Genomic DNA, 17,898 nt, shown 5'->3' with positions numbered 1-17,898 from the left:
TCCTTGAGGCTTCACTGGGCAGATTACTGCTTTCATTCCCAAATGAAATAATTCTGAATTTCTCCCACCCACCCCGCCACATTTTATTAAGTGGAAACTTTCTCTGGAAAACAAAAAAAAAAATCTCAACCTATTTATTTAGAAATATTTTAAGTTTGTACATGGGAATGCAATTTTAGTTACAGAAATTACATGTGATACTATTCATTCTATTCTCTTATTGCTTAGGTTAAATATTGTTTTTTAATGCTAAAGTTTAATTTGACATATGGTGCTTCTTTTTTTTTCCTCTGAGAATTTTTACTAGCATATTCCCATGAGAGTTTAGAATTGTTAAGGCAAAATCTTCATCCATGCAGGCACATATATTGAATTTTTTACTGGAAGGAAATAAGGGAATTTAAGCAAAATTATAAACTCCTATAAACTCCATTGTTTAGATTTTTACTATTTAAAAAAAAAGAGCTAAACCTTTTCTAAAAATTAATCTTTAAATTTTTTTTAAATGTTTATTTTTGAGAGAGAGAGAGAGAGAGAGAGAGAGAGAGAGAGAGAGAGACAGGGTGTGAACAGGGAGGAGCAGAGAGATCGGGAGACAGAATCTGAAGCGGGCTATAGGCTCCGAGCTGTCAGCACAGAGCCCGACTCTGAGCTCAAACTCACAAGCTGCGAGATCATGATCTGAGCCGAAGTCAGACGCTAACTGACTGAGCCACCCAGGCGCCCCTCTAAAAATTAGTCTTTAATAAATGGTCAACTTTTACTTTAATTAAACTAAAAAGCAAAAGTCAAAAAGAAAGAATAATTTTATTGCTTGACAGAATGATCACAATGTTTTTGCCCTTAAGTTTTTTTCTTCACATAAGATTACTCTTCAAAACTCCTGTTGAAAATACATAATGGGAGAAGAGAAAGTTGACATTTGGATTGGGGCAATAAATGCCATTTTCATGTGCAGACTTTGGGGAAAAGGACTGCTTGTTGTTTATCTCCTACCCAGACCTACAGATATATTGAGGCATTATTAGTCCTTATAGTACTCCAGCAGAGTGAGTGGCAAATAGTTTAATTTACCAAAACAAGGATTCTCTTTTGTGTATGTCAAGATTTTATATTTTTTCAAATACATATATACTGACAGGCTTTTATCACTTTCCTTTAGAAAACCAATTGAAAGTTCACAGAGATTTCTCTTTTTGTCTTAAAGATTTTTAATCCTTTATCATATCACCTGAAGCCATTAGTAGTTCCTGAAGCAGATGGGAGTATGAACCACAAAATGACATATTTACTTCTTTGTAGGAAGAAAATGAGGAGAAAAGATTCTATAACACGACTGAAGTTTAAAAGCTGAATTCCTTGAGGAAAGATTACTTTTCTCCATAGGTCTCATTTTCTGATAAAACAGATGAGGTTGTCTTGGAAGCATCTGTTAACATTGACCTACATCATTCCTAGTTTTGAACTTATGTTCCCCAGCCACTGAGAAGTTTCCAATAGAAGAGGAAGTATGCAAGTTGACTCATTTTTTATTTCTTGGAAAGAGAGAGGTCTCTTTCGCATTGCATTTCTGTTTGACCTATTCTCTATTAACAAGACTCCCCCAGAAACAAGGGCACAATCTATGCCTTTAACCCAGGCAAAGCCACACTCTAGAAGCAGGTCTATTATGGCTGCTCTGAGAATACAGATATTATTGCTTCTTTACTTAAGGTCAAAATTTCCATTAATGCTTAGACTCTATTAACTTCAGATTTGAAGATTATTTTGTGGAGTTATTCTCTCAAAGGGTATAGTGATAAGACCTGCCTTTTCATAGTTCCTTGAGAAGGGTCTCTGCCTGGGTTGGAGGAATGAGGTTGACCTTGAATAAGAACTGAATTGGATATTTTTTTCTTCCCAAGCAAACTTGCCAAATTAAAAAGTGGGGGGACGAGGGAAGAGAGAGAGAGAGAGAGAGAGAGGGAAAGAGAGAGAGTAAGAGAAAGAAAAAGAGGTAGGGTTTATTACTGAGCTTTTGGGCCACCAGCTAATATATTCTTTGCCTGAAATCCCTGTCAGCTCTGATGGCAAATTTACCCTTCATCAGACCATCTCTGTGGACTTCCAGGGAAATATGATCCTCATTCTCTTCTGTGGGTTCTTTACTAGTATCTACCTTGAGTAAATCCAGCCTTATTGCTGATGGAAATATCCCTGCCTGGTGAGAGCTGATGAAATGTAAACCATCTTAAGGTCACATGGCTGTTAGACTGGCACATTCTAGGTTCTTCTAGCTGCCATTCCTTCTTTAATGACATGGTCAGCACTGCCCTGGCCTCCTCCATTGATCTGTTGGGACTTTTGCCTGCTGTTGCCTTCTAATGTTTTGTCAGCTCAGAATTTCTTAGTAATTAATACTTCTGTAATGGTCAAAGAAAAGTTACTCATCTGGAATTTCAAGGAATATGTCTCAGCTAAATTAAAATGCATGCCTACAACATTTAAAAACAGTGTTAGGTTCCAAGTTACAGAAGTTCCATTCCCACCCCAGATAGTGGGCTACATAAGACATATGCTCACTAACAAAAAATGTTTTCTCTGAGTGAGAAATACTCCTAATGTGACGTCTCCATAGATGCTATAAAAAATTCAGTCACCTACCAGCTCTTTTTTCTACCATACCAGACTAAAGCCTTTATGTTCATGCTCATTAGATGACTATGGTAGTCTGGCCACCAAGTTTAAGTCTCATGCAGAAAAGTGGAACAGTAAGAAATACTGCTAGTAGTATAATAGTAAGAAAGCCTAGTAGTAGTAGTAGTAGCAGTAGTAGTAGTAGTATAGATAGATAGATAGATAGATAGATAGATAGATAGATAGATAGATAGATAGATGGATCTGCTGTGTGAGTAAACCCTCTGTAATGAGATTCTTAGGAACTCACTCAATGGCATCTCCTTCTGTCTAAATTGCTCACTCATATCTTTTACATTTTTGAGAGACCTGCTGGTAAATATAGATTTTTAGCTGGGCATGTAGCCACCCCAATCAATATAGGCATTCTGTTAGTAGGGGAAATGAGAATTGATAATGGGTAGACAACCAGTAATCTATATCATTTTCTTTGGTCAAGGCTTTTTTTTTTTTTTGTAAAGACAGAGCATGGATATGTGGAAGGAAATACATGGGTTAGGTCTTAAGTAATATGTTTACCATGAAGTTAGCATTGACTAAATATATCTTTATCATCATCTGAGTAGGATTCTAATCAACTTGACTTTCTCAGTCTCAAACCTAATGATGAGATAGAACTCATTGATTCATATTTTCCCTAAGAAGGATTTTAGAAGGTCTGTTTGTTGTTGAGAAATATTCTTATATTCTCACTTGGGAATTCAAGTTTAACAAGAGGGACCAAAAATCATTGTTTGTTGGGCATCTGCACAATTAGTTAGGTCTTAGGTTCTAGGAAATAGAAGTATCTCCTAATTTTTAAAGATCAGTTTCTAAACTTTTAAGATTAGAAATGAAGAAAGCTATATGTGTGACCCTTAACTGAAAATTGCTCCAGGTTCCTGAGCTAGGAAATGTGTAAATGTTTATTTTTTTACATTTGTCATCTTCTCCTGGGACTACAGCCCAAGTCTTTCCTAGTCAAATTGGCCAACATCAGGAGGCTTATAACAGAAGTTAATTTTTAAGTCAGCCCAAGGCTGTTTCAGATAGCTTAATTCCTTGCATCTGTGAAGCTTCAAGATGTGGATCTCCTTGTCAGTGTATTGCTTTTTGTAACAGATATTTCTTCTCCTCCCTAAAAGGAACACTGATGCTATTTAGTACCTGACACATAAATCTTTCATGCAAGCTACAGGTGACCTCTAATGGAATCAACTTTTCACCTGATTACTTCAGCTATATTGTTTTTCTTTCCTAAGAGTTTCAGACAGTTATTTAACCTTTTTCTTTTTTAGAAAGATTTTTTTTAGTTTTTTTTTTTAATGTGTATTTATTTTTGAGAGAGGTAGAGACAGAGTGCAAGTGGGGAAGGAGAAGAGACAGAGGGACAGAATCTGAAGCAGGCTCCAGACTCTGAGCTTTAGCACAGAGCCCAACATGGGGCTCAGAGTCATGGACTGCGAGATCATGACCTCAGCTGAAGTCAGACACCTACTTAACCAACTTTCCTCTGTGTGTTTTTTCTGATGATGATGGCTAAGCATATCAGTTAGCCTTTCTGTGTAACAAATCACCCCCAAAGTTTAGTGGCTTAGAACAGCTACTTCTATAACTCATACTTCTGTGGATTCACCAATAAGCTGGACAGGTCTTCTCATGGACAGTTCTCACATATATATTTGTGGTCAGTTGGTAGGAAAGTTAAGTGCTGACTAGTGTAGTATGGCCCCAGCTGGGATAGCTTATCTCTGTACCATGTAGTCTCTTCTCCTTCAGCAGGCTGGGCTGGGCTTGTTTACATAGTTGCTAAGCAGAAGTGTGAAAGGCCTTTTGAGGCTTAGGCCTAGAACTGGCACAGGGTTACTTCTGTCTCATTCTGTCGGCCAAAGCAAGTTATAATATCAGCTGAGATTGAGGGTGTGGGGAAACAGATTCCATTTCTTGATGGAAGGAGCTGTGGAGTCACATTTCCAAGGGCATGGATGCAAAGATGGGAATAATTGTTTTAATCTTCTATGCAGCAATTGCATTGGTAGAAATATCTACCACAGCAACATTCTTTGAGTACTTATACAGGCACTACACAAGCTAAGCACTGTACAAAAATGTTGCCTTACTTAATTAGAATAAGAACCTTAGAAGGTAGATACTAATATTATACCCATTGTATAGATGTAGAAACTTTTTTTTTTTTAAATTTTTTTTTTCAACGTTTATTTATTTTTGGGACAGAGAGAGACAGAGCATGAACGGGGGAGGGGCAGAGAGAGAGGGAGACACAGAATCGGAAACAGGCTCCAGGCTCCGAGCCATCAGCCCAGAGCCTGACGCGGGGCTTGAACTCACGGACCGCGAGATCGTGACCTGGCTGAAGTCGGACGCTTAACCGACTGCGCCACCCAGGCGCCCCTAGATGTAGAAACTCTTAAGTGATAGTCTAGCAGTTTGATTCTAGAGCCCTGTTAATCACTTTGTCTGTTGACTTCATTTTTTTACTTGTGTACCTTTCTCAGTACAATTTTTTTTAGTATCCCCTTATAAATTGTGTGTTTACGTGTAAATTATGTACAAGTATTATTGTCAGTCTTTGTGTTAAATATTAGTAAATTTGAATTCCATTTTTTATTGTATTAGATACATATAAATATCAAGAAAATTTTAAATATATCCGTCCATCTCCTTTATGGATGTCTTGTAAACTTACTTTGGAGACCATACACCAGGGACCTCTTTATGGTCATTTTTAGTCATTTCATGATTACCATATCTATCTTTGGGTGAAACAGCATTTAATCAAGATCCAACTTGCTGCTGGACTTCAGTTCTAGTTTCAGTTAATATTTCCTGCTTTAAATACAAACTGTTAAGGACATGGATTCTTTAAATATTTGATTAGGACTTATTGGAGACTATAGCTCTAATTAAATTTAAAGGGGATCTTCTGATTTATTAGAGCTAGGACTCGTGACTTTACGCATCCAGTGAATTATCAGATTATTTGCTATAGACACAACTATTCACCACTCCTTGGAGGTTTGTCAAGAAAACAAGATGATAAAGAGAAGTTATTCTTAAGGTTCTCAACTGGTAATGTATATCTGTATTATCTGTTGAGATTAATAAATGTAGGTTCTGGGTCCTACTGCTAGGGAGACTGATCCTATAGATTTGAGGTTGGGTCTAGGAATCCATGTTTTTTTCCCAGGTTTTTGAGGTGATATTGATGTACTTCAAAAGCAATAAAATTTGAATTCTGCCACTTAACAGGTGGATGACCTTAGACATTTACTCTTGCATTGGTTGAGTTTCTTCAGCTATAAAATGAGAAAAGTAGTAAAGTCCAGGACTACCTTGCAAAATTGTTTTGAGAATGAAATATGTGGTAACTTTGTCAAAGAATTTTACAAAATGTAACACATTAACGTGTGAAATATTACCCAGATTTTTTTTATCTATTAAAAGACATAAGGGGCGCCTGGGTGGCGCAGTCGGTTGAGTGTCCGACTTCAGCCAGGTCATGATCTCGCGGTCCGTGAGTTCGAGCCCCGCGTCAGGCTCTGGGCTGATGGCTCAGAGCCTGGAGCCTGTTTCCGATTCTGTGTCTCCCTCTCTCTCTGCCCCTCCCCCGTTCATGCTCTGTCTCTCTCTGTCCCAAAAATAAATAATAAAATGTTGAAAAAAAAAAATTCTATTAAAAGACATATTCTCCATAACTAAGATAGTCTATATATTGCCAATAATTTTCATTTCAGTGAAAATATGGTTCCGAGCATTTCTGTCTTATTCACTTGCTTCCCAATGGAAGGGACCATGGTTTTGATGGAGATAGAAGAGAGTAGGGATTAAGGACATAGATTAAGTTCAAACAGACGTGAGTTCTGACCGCAGCTTCTATGTGATCTTGCACTAATTCCTTAATACCACTTCTTTGTTAAGTAGTAGTTCCTACTTCCTAATCCTAATAGTTCCTACCTGTGAAAAATTTTATGATGATTAAATGTAATAACATAACCAACATTTACTACATACTTGCTACATGCCAAGCATTATTTGAAATGGTTGTCATGTAATAACTCATTTACTCACAAGAACCCTATGGTTTTGAATAGAGGTCCTATAAGGGCCCTTGTTTTACAGTTGAGGAAATCAGAGGATGGGAAGAAACGATGGTGGCACTGGGACACAAACTTCTGCCTTCTGACTCCAGAATTATCCTCTTTCCATCTTGTAGCACCACCTCTTATTAAAGGGAAAGCTTGCAAGTTATTTAGCACACCAGAAGGCACATTGTAAATCCTCAAAAGTTGTTACCTATTGTTATCATCATTTGATTTCTTCACAGCTTCTTGCAGAATGCTTTGTGCAAGGTATTTGTTTAATAAATTTATGTTGATTTGATTTGGAAAGAACTCCATTGTATTCTCTTGGGCTTCTAAAAGATATATTCAATGAGAGAGTCTCTTATTTTTCAAGCTAATGTGATTTATGTGGCTGCCTTTAGATTAAGTTACTGCCTTTTATTTACAAAAGAAGATTAAATGAATATGTACAGATCTAAGAACTTCAAAATCCTCCTTGCTAAAAACTGTTTAAAAATTTGTCTTTGTAAGACAAAGAAGAATGCTCATAGGGCCAATTTATAAAATAAGTGGATTTTGCTAAATAGTATGTTTAGTATTTTTAAAAACACATATTTAGAACTCTTCCCTGGTTCTTTTTTGCTAGTTCTTATGTTTCCTGGCGCACTGTATCTGATGGATTCCTGTTCAGTGCTTTGTCGCTTGTTTTTTCTTTCCTGTTTTCAGTATTAAGTTGTTCATCTGTATATAAAATGGGGAGCTTTACCTGAGGAATACCAAAGAGGCAGGTTGGAATGTATGGGGTAAAATAAATCTTAGGTCAGAAAAATTGATGTGGTTTCACGTCCCATTGCTTTGTCTTTATTTTAGCTATTTAAATAGTGGGTAAGACTATCCTATAAAAACATACTCAAAATCTACACCTCAGGGTACTATTGACACAAGTGAAGAACAATACCCCCTCAAGCACAACTGAAACCCATTGTTCCAGCCCATCCGAGACAGTCTAATTCTCTAGGTTATGTTGTAAGGAAACCTAACCAAGATGGTATAATTAATAGACTGAAGTCTTCTGGATTTAGCCATTGTTAAATAACTGGAGGAAATATGCCAGGAGCCAAAGTCCCTTGCCTTAGTTAACATCTGCCTGAAAGCATTTTGGTCTCACTTGTCAGGATGGTAAATGACAGATGTGTCAGCACAGCAGAAAATGTGGTCTTTGGAAGAAGTTGTAGCCAGATTCCTCTTAGCCCTGATGAAGAGCAGCTCTGTGAGTGACCACAGCGTTCACTCCATTACTAGCTAATCATACCACAGACAGTTTTTAGGCAGTCCTCAGCCTTTATCTTCTATTAGTCTGCTTTCAATCACAAAGTAAGAGAACAACTATTTGAATGAATAGGACAGACTGGCTTTGGCATTCACAGAGTCCTCAGCATTTAGCATGATTAAGAATTCTGAGGCATACCTACAGAAATGAACTTGGCTAAAACAATATGTTCATTCTAGTAGTAAAATCTGATTTTTTCCCTATAAAAGTTAAAAAAATAGCAGTATTCAAACTGAATGAAAATTACCAGTATGGTATTTACAACAGAAGTAAAAGTGGTAGTCAAGGCCAACTGCTATTACAAATGTCCCCAAATCTCAGTGGCCTTACATAATAAAATGTTATCTATCACTGGATTGACAGTCCATTATGGGAAGTGGGGTGGAGTGGGGCTCTGTTCCACACAGTTTTTAAGGATTTAGGAAGTGGGGGGGGGGGGGGGAAGGGCTCTGTTCAACACAGAATTTAGGGATTTAGGCACTTTCCATTTAGCTGCTGTACCATCTCCTGGGGAACTGGACTCTTCCAGTGGGTCCTCTGCATGCAACCTGCAGAAAATGGATGATGATGTGGAAGACTGTATGTAGCATTTTTAGGGATTGGATATACAAGTAGTTACATCATTCATTCATTCATTCATTCATTCATTTGAGAAAGAGAGAGAGCACATGCGTGAGCTGGGGAGAGGGGCAGAGAAAGAGAGAAAGAGAACCTCAAGCAAGCTCCGTGCTCAGCATGGAACCTGACATGGGGCTTGATCCAATGACCCTCGGATCATGACCTGAGCTGAAGTCAAGAGTCGGACAATCAACTCAGTGAGTCACCCAGGTGCCCCTACTTACATCATTTTTACCAATACTCCTCTGAGCAGAACTCAATCTCATGACCTCACATAACTACGAGGTAGGCTGGGGATTGCTCTCTAGCTATATAACCAGAAAGAAAAATAAGTGGACTTTAGTGAACATATTTATTTATAGAGTTAATCATCTTTTCTTTTTTCCTATTGTGAGTATCTCTTTTGTAGGATAATAGACATAGGTAGTCCTACTGCTCTCTGGGATATCGTGTCCAACTTTTGTTTCTCTTTTAGACTTTTGGTCTTGGGTTTTTTGTTTGTTTGGTTTTAGTTTTTGTTTTATTTTTGTTTTTTTTTAGTTGTAAGTAGGTTTAGACATTTTGGGTCAGACTGAATACCTTCTCTGCCAGCACAGGTATTGACTGTTGGACCTCCATCCCCTCCCACCTGGGGGTGAGAGAAATGTAAAAAATGCTACTATGTTGAATCTTACATCTTCCCAGTATTCAGCCTGATGCATTCTGACCCTAAGGGATGGTGAAGGAGCAGATGTTCTAGTGGGCTGCCCCAGACCCACGGAAGTAGGTGAATTTTCAGATTCTATGAATTTGTTAAAATTTTTTAATGTTTATTTGTTTTTGAGAGAGAAAGAGAGAGAGAGAGGGTGGAGGAGGGGCAGAGAGGGAGGGAGACACAGAATCTGAAGCAGGGTCCAGGCTCTGAGCTGTCAGCACAGAGCCTGATGCGGGGCTTGAACTCGGGAATGGCGAGGTCATGACCTGAGCTGAAGTCAGATGCTTAACTGACTGAGCCACCCAGGTGCCCATGTTAGTACTTTTAACATGGAAGCTCATCACTAGACTTGTGACCACAACATTGTGGGTATGTATTTAACTTTTTTTTTTTTTTTTTAACTTCTGGTTCTTTGGATTTAACTAGCCTGACTACTTCAGTAACATAGAGAAAAAAAAAAAAAACTACATTAGTTTTACTCCCAAATTTACTTGCATTTAGTTCAACTGTATTAAGCACTTTCAAAAAGTCAGTTATTAAGATAACTAGGGATATAAAAAGAATGAGCAACCTACTGTACCTTCAAGGAACTGATGGACTAGAGGAGAGAAATTTTCTAGCACATAACCAGTCTGCTATATTTATATAATAGCTATAAAACAATTATATGTATGAAAATAAGGGTACAACCCAGAATATAGGAACATAAAAAGGCATTATTGTGTCCTGTAAATGTTGTGAGTAGCTTTTTAGAGGAGGAAAGATTGGAACTAGAGGTTGAACAATGAGAAAGACCTTGCTAGGCAGGAAACAGGGAGGGGTAGCTAGATATTTGGGATAGAGAGTACTTTGCAAAGGAAGTTGTGTCGTGTTTAGGGAATGCTGAGGATTTAGATGTGTCAGATGAGATCATGTCAAGGGGGGGGAGAGAGTGGGATGATGTGAGGTTGGAAGGTTAAGTTGGAACCACATTTGTAAAGGGTCTAAAAGACCATAATTTGGAATTAAGGGCTTTATAATGTAAGATAAGGGGAATAGCAAACATTACTTTAGTATGAAAGTGTAAAATCAGATTCGCATTTTAGGAAAATAAGTCTAGCAAAAGAATTAACAATAGATTAGAGAATTTTAAATTCTCATACTGAGTTTGTGCATATAGATGCATTATTATTGTTTTTGTCTTTCAAAGACACAAAAACCCACTTTCAAGTAGAGAATTGATACAATAGATAATACCACTTCCTTTTTCTTCTGTGCACTTTTTCTAAGGGCCACATACAGCTCTAAAATAATATGTCATGTTTTAGCCAATAAAAAATGCAACTTCCAGCTTCTGATAATGACAGACTAGCTTGTATCAGAGTAGACTTCCTACCAATAGTAATTTAAAATTCTTGACAAAATATAAAAGCAATGACAGAAACTGTTTATTGGCACTAGAGAGCAACTAAAGAGGATTCAGCCTTGGAAAGAAGAAAATACACTGGGTGAGATCCACATTTAAATGACTTTGACCACAAGGGCCCTCCTTGACCACCATGGGAAGTAGCTGATAGGACTCAAATAAAAAGCAATAGTTTTACTGATTTTAGGAATCATAGGACGAATTCAGGGTGGTCAGAACAACTAGGAATTGAGATTAGGGTACCTGAAGGGAGAGAGTCACAAAGGAGGGAATGCCCAAATCTGTAAATGAATACCTCTAATCTTTGGTAGAGCCTTAAACTGCATGTACAGATAATGAGTCCAAGGAACCCAGGAAGAAAACATGAGCTTGAAGGCTGAAAGAAGTAGAACATTCAGTTTCTCACTTTAGGGATATAGAGTTTAGAAATTTAGTTCCCCCAACTTAGAGGGAATTGACAAACACCTTAGGTTTTCCATTGAAACTCCAGAAGTTTAATGCTTTAGGAATAAAGACCACATCCTAGAATTAAGGGAAAAACTGGAATAAATCTACTGTAACAAAAGCCTAAAATTAAGCCTCCATATTACCTGGCAGTAATTTAACTGCTTGCTAGAGCAGTTGGCTAGAGCAAGCGTCAGTGCTGTTTGGAGTAAGATAATTTAAAACCTTTATAACATATTAACAAAGTTTGTCATCAGTAATTACCGGACAAGCAAAGAAACAAGAAAATGTGACCCAGCAACATGGGGAAAATCAGTCAATATAAACAAATTCATAGCTGACATAGATATTGGAATTGGGAGGCAGGGTTGTTAAAATCACTATACAAAATCTGTGAAGGCATTTACATGAAAAGACAGGCGAGGAGATGGAAAAGTTCAGGAGTGACACAAAAACGGTAAGAAAAAGAACCAAATGAAAATCTCAAGAAATAAAAAAAAATCTCTGAAATTAAAAAGAAAAATTGGATGGAACTAATTGCAGATTTAACACAACTCAGTAATAAAAAGACAATAAAAATTAGCAAAAGACATGAGCAGACATTTCCAAAAAGAATATATATGAATGGCCAATAAGCATTTGGCAAGATACTTAACATCGTTAATCATCAGGGAAATGCAAATTGAAATCACAGTGAGAAACCCCTTTTTATCCGTTAGAATTGCTAAAATTAAAAAGGCTGACAACACCAAAAGACTGTCAAAATTTGAATTCACATACTTTGCTGGGGGTAGATGTAAATTTGTATATCACTTAGGAAAACTGTGTATTAGTTCTTTATAAAGTAAAATATATACCAACCCAGCAATTTTATTCATAGTTCTTTGTCCAGTGGAAATGAAAACATGTAGCCACACAAGGACTTGTAACTTGTACAGACTTATTCACAATAGCTAAAAACGAAACATGTCAATGCCTATTTGTACATGAGTGGATAAAGAAATTGTGGAATTTTCAACAATGGAATATTACTCAGCAATAAAAGGGAATGGAGCACTGATGCACACAACAACATAGATGGATCTCAAAAATAAGATGAGTGAAAGAAGCTAACCCCCAACCCCCATCTCTTGTATGAAGTTTGAAGTTATAAAATAGGCAAAACTTAGCTATGCTGGTCAAAATCAGAAAAGGGGCTCTCTCTAGGGTGAGAAGGGAAATTGTATGTAAAGAGCACAAGAGAACTTTATTGATATCATGGTTACATGAGTAACATATTTGTTAAAACTCATCAAAACTGTACTTTTGAAATCTGTGTATTTGATTGTATGAACATTATAACTCATGAGTACAATTGATGGGAACTGAAAAGCAATGCAATATGGTAGTTCAACATGCCACTTGCAGGGACTGAGGTAAGACTATTTGGATTCAGGTCCTGCAGGCAGTGAATTATAATGGGTAAGGGTATGGTTGCAGCATCAGACAAAACGGAGCTTTTGAATCGCAATGCCAATATTTTGTGAATATTGGAAAGTTACTAACCTCTTCTAAGCTTCTATAAAATGGAGATGATAAAATTAGTATCTACATGGTAAGGTTGTCCTCAGTATAGTGGCTGGCATATAGATGCACTCAAGAAATGTAAGCTGAAGTCATTATTGTTAAATAGCTCTTCAGCCTTTCTTTCATTGCCCTAATGCAGTCATGAATGCTGGTATAACATGAAGATTTTGAGAATTAGATATCTACAAACTGCATTACACTGCAATCTAAATAATGGAGACAATATTTGACAGCATATGATTAAGTACACGAGCAAATCTTATTTTAATTATCCATTTCAAACTAAGTAACTATCTCTTTGCCAAGAAAAAAAGTATTCAATTTAAACTACTTTTCTTGAAGCTCTTGTAAAAAAATGCAAACAGAAATTAGGACCTAATTTTCTTCTTAATGGTCTCACCTTCGGTTTCCCATCTCATAATCACTTTTTATATGTTAACATATCTTTCAAGTACATATATGTATGCATGTACCTGTATCTGTATAAGTGTGGGTGTGGCTGTACTATTTATGTACTCTTCTAAACCTGACATTTCACTTAAAAATCTTTCCTAGTTTGGAACTATTTACATATAGAGTTGGCCCATTCTTTTTAATAGCCACATAATCGTGCATCACTTTGATGGAATTTGATTTATCTAACTAGCTCTCTATCTAAGTAGTTCCAAGTTTTCACTATTATAAACAATTTTGAAAGTTTTTACTTAAGTCTTTTGCAGTTGTGTTAATTATTCCATAGAATAAATTTTTTAAAAATGCTGTGTGAAAGAGTTTGAAGAAAATTTATCAAGCCTTTTTTTTTGTAAGAGAAAAGTTGTATGTGTGAGTGTGTGTGTGACTAAGCAGTGAAAGAATGAGCATGTTGAAGATTCTCTGAGTGGTGGAATAAATGGTGGTTTTCTTTCTTTTTTTTAAAGTTTTTTTAATGTTTATTTATTTTTAAGAGAGAGAGCGAGAGAGACAGAGTGTGAGCCATGGAGGGGCAGAGAGAGAGGGAGACACAGAATCTGAAACAGGCTCCAGGCTCTGAGCTGTCAGCACAGGGCCTGATACAGGACTTGAACCCACACACTGTGAGATCATGACATGAGCCGAAGTCGGACGCTTAACTGACTGAGCCACCCAGGCACCCCATGGTGGTTTTCATATTCTTCTTGCTTCTCTATATTTCTTATTTTTAAATAAGGAAAGGAGTTATTTTAAAATCTATAAAAGAGTTCCACTAGATGGGTTTAAGATAATTAAATTATTAACTTATAATTAACTAGATAATTAAATAATTATGAGAACTATTAATGGGGCACATAACACTGTCTTAAATGCTATGTGGTGCCTCTCATGCACTATATTATTTAAATTCTATGTACAACCATGTGAGGTAGTGCCATTATTGACACCAATTTCTAAGGAAACTGGGACTTAAGTATCATATGACTGGTAAAGGCAGAGTCCATTTTAACCTTGTTATTCTCATATATTGTAGCCCAGAGTAGTCTGGAGTCATTTTGTTGTGAGGGTCCTTGAGCCCAGGTTCATTCTCAGACTCTACATGTATGGTGATGTAGTCAAGCCCAGATGAGCTTGTTTCCCTAGGGGTCTTCCTCAGCTGAAAGCAATGTCTTCATGCCAGTCCATGGTAGCAGAAGCTACTTGAACATTAGACAAGTTGTCTGCCCCTCACTGACCACCTTTCATCCACTATCTGGCTTCCTCTCAAAATAGAAATAATAGTAATATTAATAACAATAACAATAACAATAATAAGAAGCAATAATCAATTACATGCTGGTGTGAACCAGGGAGGCAGGGGGACTCCTTCTGATCTCTAATATCCTGGTTTATTTTCACATCCCAGTTACAATGATTCTCTTTCTCTGTCTCCTTATCTTTGTTTAGGAGTCTTACATTTCCTTTCCATGCAAGGGGCCCAATCAATAACAACTAAGAACCTAAGTTTTCAGTTTCCTAATTTATGTGCATATGATCTTTGACCTTTCCATCTGTGTACTTGCCCCTCATCCAGTAGTATAAGATTTTAATTTCCAGCAGCATCAGATTTGTGTTTTCAAAAGGCGAGTTTAACTGTGTAGGCCAGGTGTTGAAGGGGGAGGCTGAGAGGCCAAAGGACTGGTGACGCTTGAGGTTGGTGAAAGTCAGGAAGCTGATCATTTAGCGGAGCTAGGGCAGCAACAGCCAAGGTGTTTGGCTTAGTGCCTGTCAAGTGAGTGAGGGTGACTTTATGGGTGTTTACTAAGACCTAAGGTGCCCTTGCCCATCATCTAGTGCCCTGTCAGATACCCTGCAGAAACACAGCTGTATTTGTGTCATGCTTTTGGGGGAGGGGAAACTCGGAGGTCTGGTTCTTTTCCTGACGGCTTTAATTCTACTCTCAGTTTTGAAGTGAGTACAGATGTTTCAGAGTGACGTTCTCACTTTCTTCTTGACCTTTTTTCTTCTATAACCTGTGATATGTCAGAGACAACACTTACCAGCTTGGGAGACAGAATTGTTAGCATTTCTTCCCAACCCTGTGTTTAGTGTCATCAAGTTAATAGTTAGACATTGGACGTGGTGGGGATATTTACACAATTGATAATGGAAAATGCTGTAAATCAGCGACTCCCCACCCCAAGAGAAACTGTTGTTTAATGTTTACCAACACACTACACGACTTCTATAACCCTTCTACCTCTGCTCACCACACAAATCAAATACACACACACACACACACACACACACACAAGAAAATATAGTTTTGAAGGATTGGACATCATAGGTTTCTTCTATGAGACTATGGTGATTTCCAGGAGGAAAAACTGAGCTCCATTTTTCTTTCTATCTCAGGTTGTCCATTTATTTCCAAAAGGATGAAAATGAGCTAACTTCTTTCTCTCTTTCCTAGTGGATGGCTGTATTCACCGAGCAGCTGGCCCCTGTTTACTGGCAGAATGTCGTAACCTGAACGGCTGTGAAACTGGACATGCAAAAATCACATGTGGCTATGACCTGCCGGCAAAATGTGAGTACAGCTCTTTTGAACACTGTTTCAAAATCAGATGAGCACTCTTACATTGTTTTATTGCTCAAGCGTGTAACTGGAAAGGAAGTGGCAGTGGTGATATTTAATTAAATGTGCTTATATTCAGATTTTGTACTTGGTAATAAAATGTGTTTTCCAAATAGTTTCTCAAATATATATATATATATATATATATATATATATATATATATATATATGTGTGTGTGTGTGTGTGTGTGTGTGTATATATATATATATATATATATATATATATATATAGTGTGTAAGTGTAGGTGATTGTTGCTCAGATCTTCAACAGCGTGTCTCTGAAACAGAGAAATAAACATGTGAGCAAAATATACATTTTAGTATTTAAGTGCTGTGGAGTGACAGCTTCTGGAAATGATGCCAATTTCTTATTCCTTGTTCAGGTTTCTTGATTGTGGATGTGTTTAGAGCAAAGGAGATCAAAGTGATATATTGTGTTTTCAGCTGCCATGTAAAGGCTGATTGGCAATTACAGCCAAGGCATCTGTCACACTTTGCTTTCAGGAAAAGCCAATGGAATGTGGTTGTCAGTGTAAGAATGTATTTGCTCTTTGAATGTGGAATGGTCAAAACTTCCATTATATTTGAATAGAGAGAAGTATTGCATTTGATTGACCTTGTTGCCTAGTCGTTTAGCCAGCTGAGTGGGGTGGTGTAGAATAAAAATACTAAGAGAGAAGCTAGTTAAAGGCACAGATGTTTTAATCACATAATCTTCAGGGCTTGGTCAGTGGAGGTACAGGGTTTCATTGTGCCATTAAGGTGTTCATTGATCTGGAAACTGGGACACCAATTAATTGTTTATTCTATTCATCTACTTCTTATGATACTGCCTGGGTCTGTGAGTACATTTTATGTAAAAATGAAGTGTGGTTTTTGTTGTTGTTGTTGTTTTGCAGTGGAGAAAATGTGACTTAAAAAATTATAACACAATCTGTGGGATACTTGGTGGGCTCTATATAGACAGGCTGTGTAAGAATGAATTCCCTATGCATATATGTGAGTGGAGACAGTGTGTTATTTTTGAAAGATTACTTTAAAGTATGTTTAAATCTGAGGCTTTGTAGTAAATGTAATATATTAAAATGATATTTTTCCTTCATAAACATTATAATACTACTTTCTATATTTCTCACAGTGGGTTCCAGGGAAAGTATAGCAACTGTATACTGTTTAATTTTCCTTCAATGACTTCTCACTTTTCTTTCTTTCTTAGTGTTTTTACCTTGTGTGAAAGAGTCAAGTCATGTGCCAAATGACCCCTCACTCCCACTTGGAATGTATATTTATGTCAAATAAAGTCCTTTGGGTACAGTGGTGTTTCAAAGAATTCTCCCTCTGAGTCAGAAAATTTGAGTATTAAAGGTGATTTCCCTTTCCAGGATTATGTCTCTGTGTTTACAAATATTGGTCATTTTTTTTCTTTTTAACACCATACTACATTTGTGATATAGCTAACTGATACCACCCTGAGAACAAACAGAATATTGATTATTTTCAGACTTGTGTCTGTCCTTAAGCTAAGGAATAAGGCCTGGTCTCCTAGTACTTTACTACTTTGTTTCCTATGTATTAAAGCACAAATAAGAAATTCTTTATAACTGAGATTTCTGAAGAGAGATAACCTCAGTATCACTAAATATGACCAAATAAAATGGTGGCTTCAGTGTATGGATTGACATCATGATAATTTTGTCTAATGTGCTTCAGTTTCATATCCTTGTAAGTCATCCAACTTAGTTCAGGGTTATTGAAAACTTGCACAATACCACTGAGGTGTAAAGATCAATACCACCAGTGCTTGTGCTTGAGGAATTTCATGATTGAGTCATATCTCTGAGCTGAGGTGTGGCTTTCCTGGGCATCCCATGCCAACCGAGTCTTTGTGGCACAAGGACTCTAGTTAATGAAAGCCAATCCACAGGGCTTGTACAGAATCTGTGTGAACTGAGATACTGAAAGCCTGGTACACATTCTAGTCACTGTGTGCAGCCCACAGGGCACATCTAGTAAAAAAGTCATTCAGCAGTATAGAAA

The 17,898-nt window shown here is 37.1% G+C and overlaps 1 protein-coding gene across 1 annotated transcript in view; it reads left to right on the top strand.

Annotated features, from left to right (window-relative positions):
- MACROD2 (mono-ADP ribosylhydrolase 2) overlaps positions 1 to 17,898 on the top strand; it is a 2,047,210-nt gene that overhangs the window by 748,471 nt on the left and 1,280,841 nt on the right. Inside the window, exon 5 of the mRNA XM_086701648.1 lies at positions 15,697 to 15,813. Coding sequence (XP_086557774.1) covers positions 15,697 to 15,813 — 117 coding nt within the window. The remainder of the gene's footprint in view (positions 1 to 15,696; positions 15,814 to 17,898) is intronic.

The sequence above is a fragment of the Puma concolor genome, chromosome A3, assembly GCF_028749965.1.
Source record: "Puma concolor isolate L17-30 chromosome A3, mPumCon1.1.hap2, whole genome shotgun sequence".
NCBI lineage: Eukaryota > Metazoa > Chordata > Mammalia > Carnivora > Felidae > Puma > Puma concolor.
Note: the sequence above shows the minus strand (reverse complement) of the source record. Positions and strands in the feature narration are given on the sequence as shown.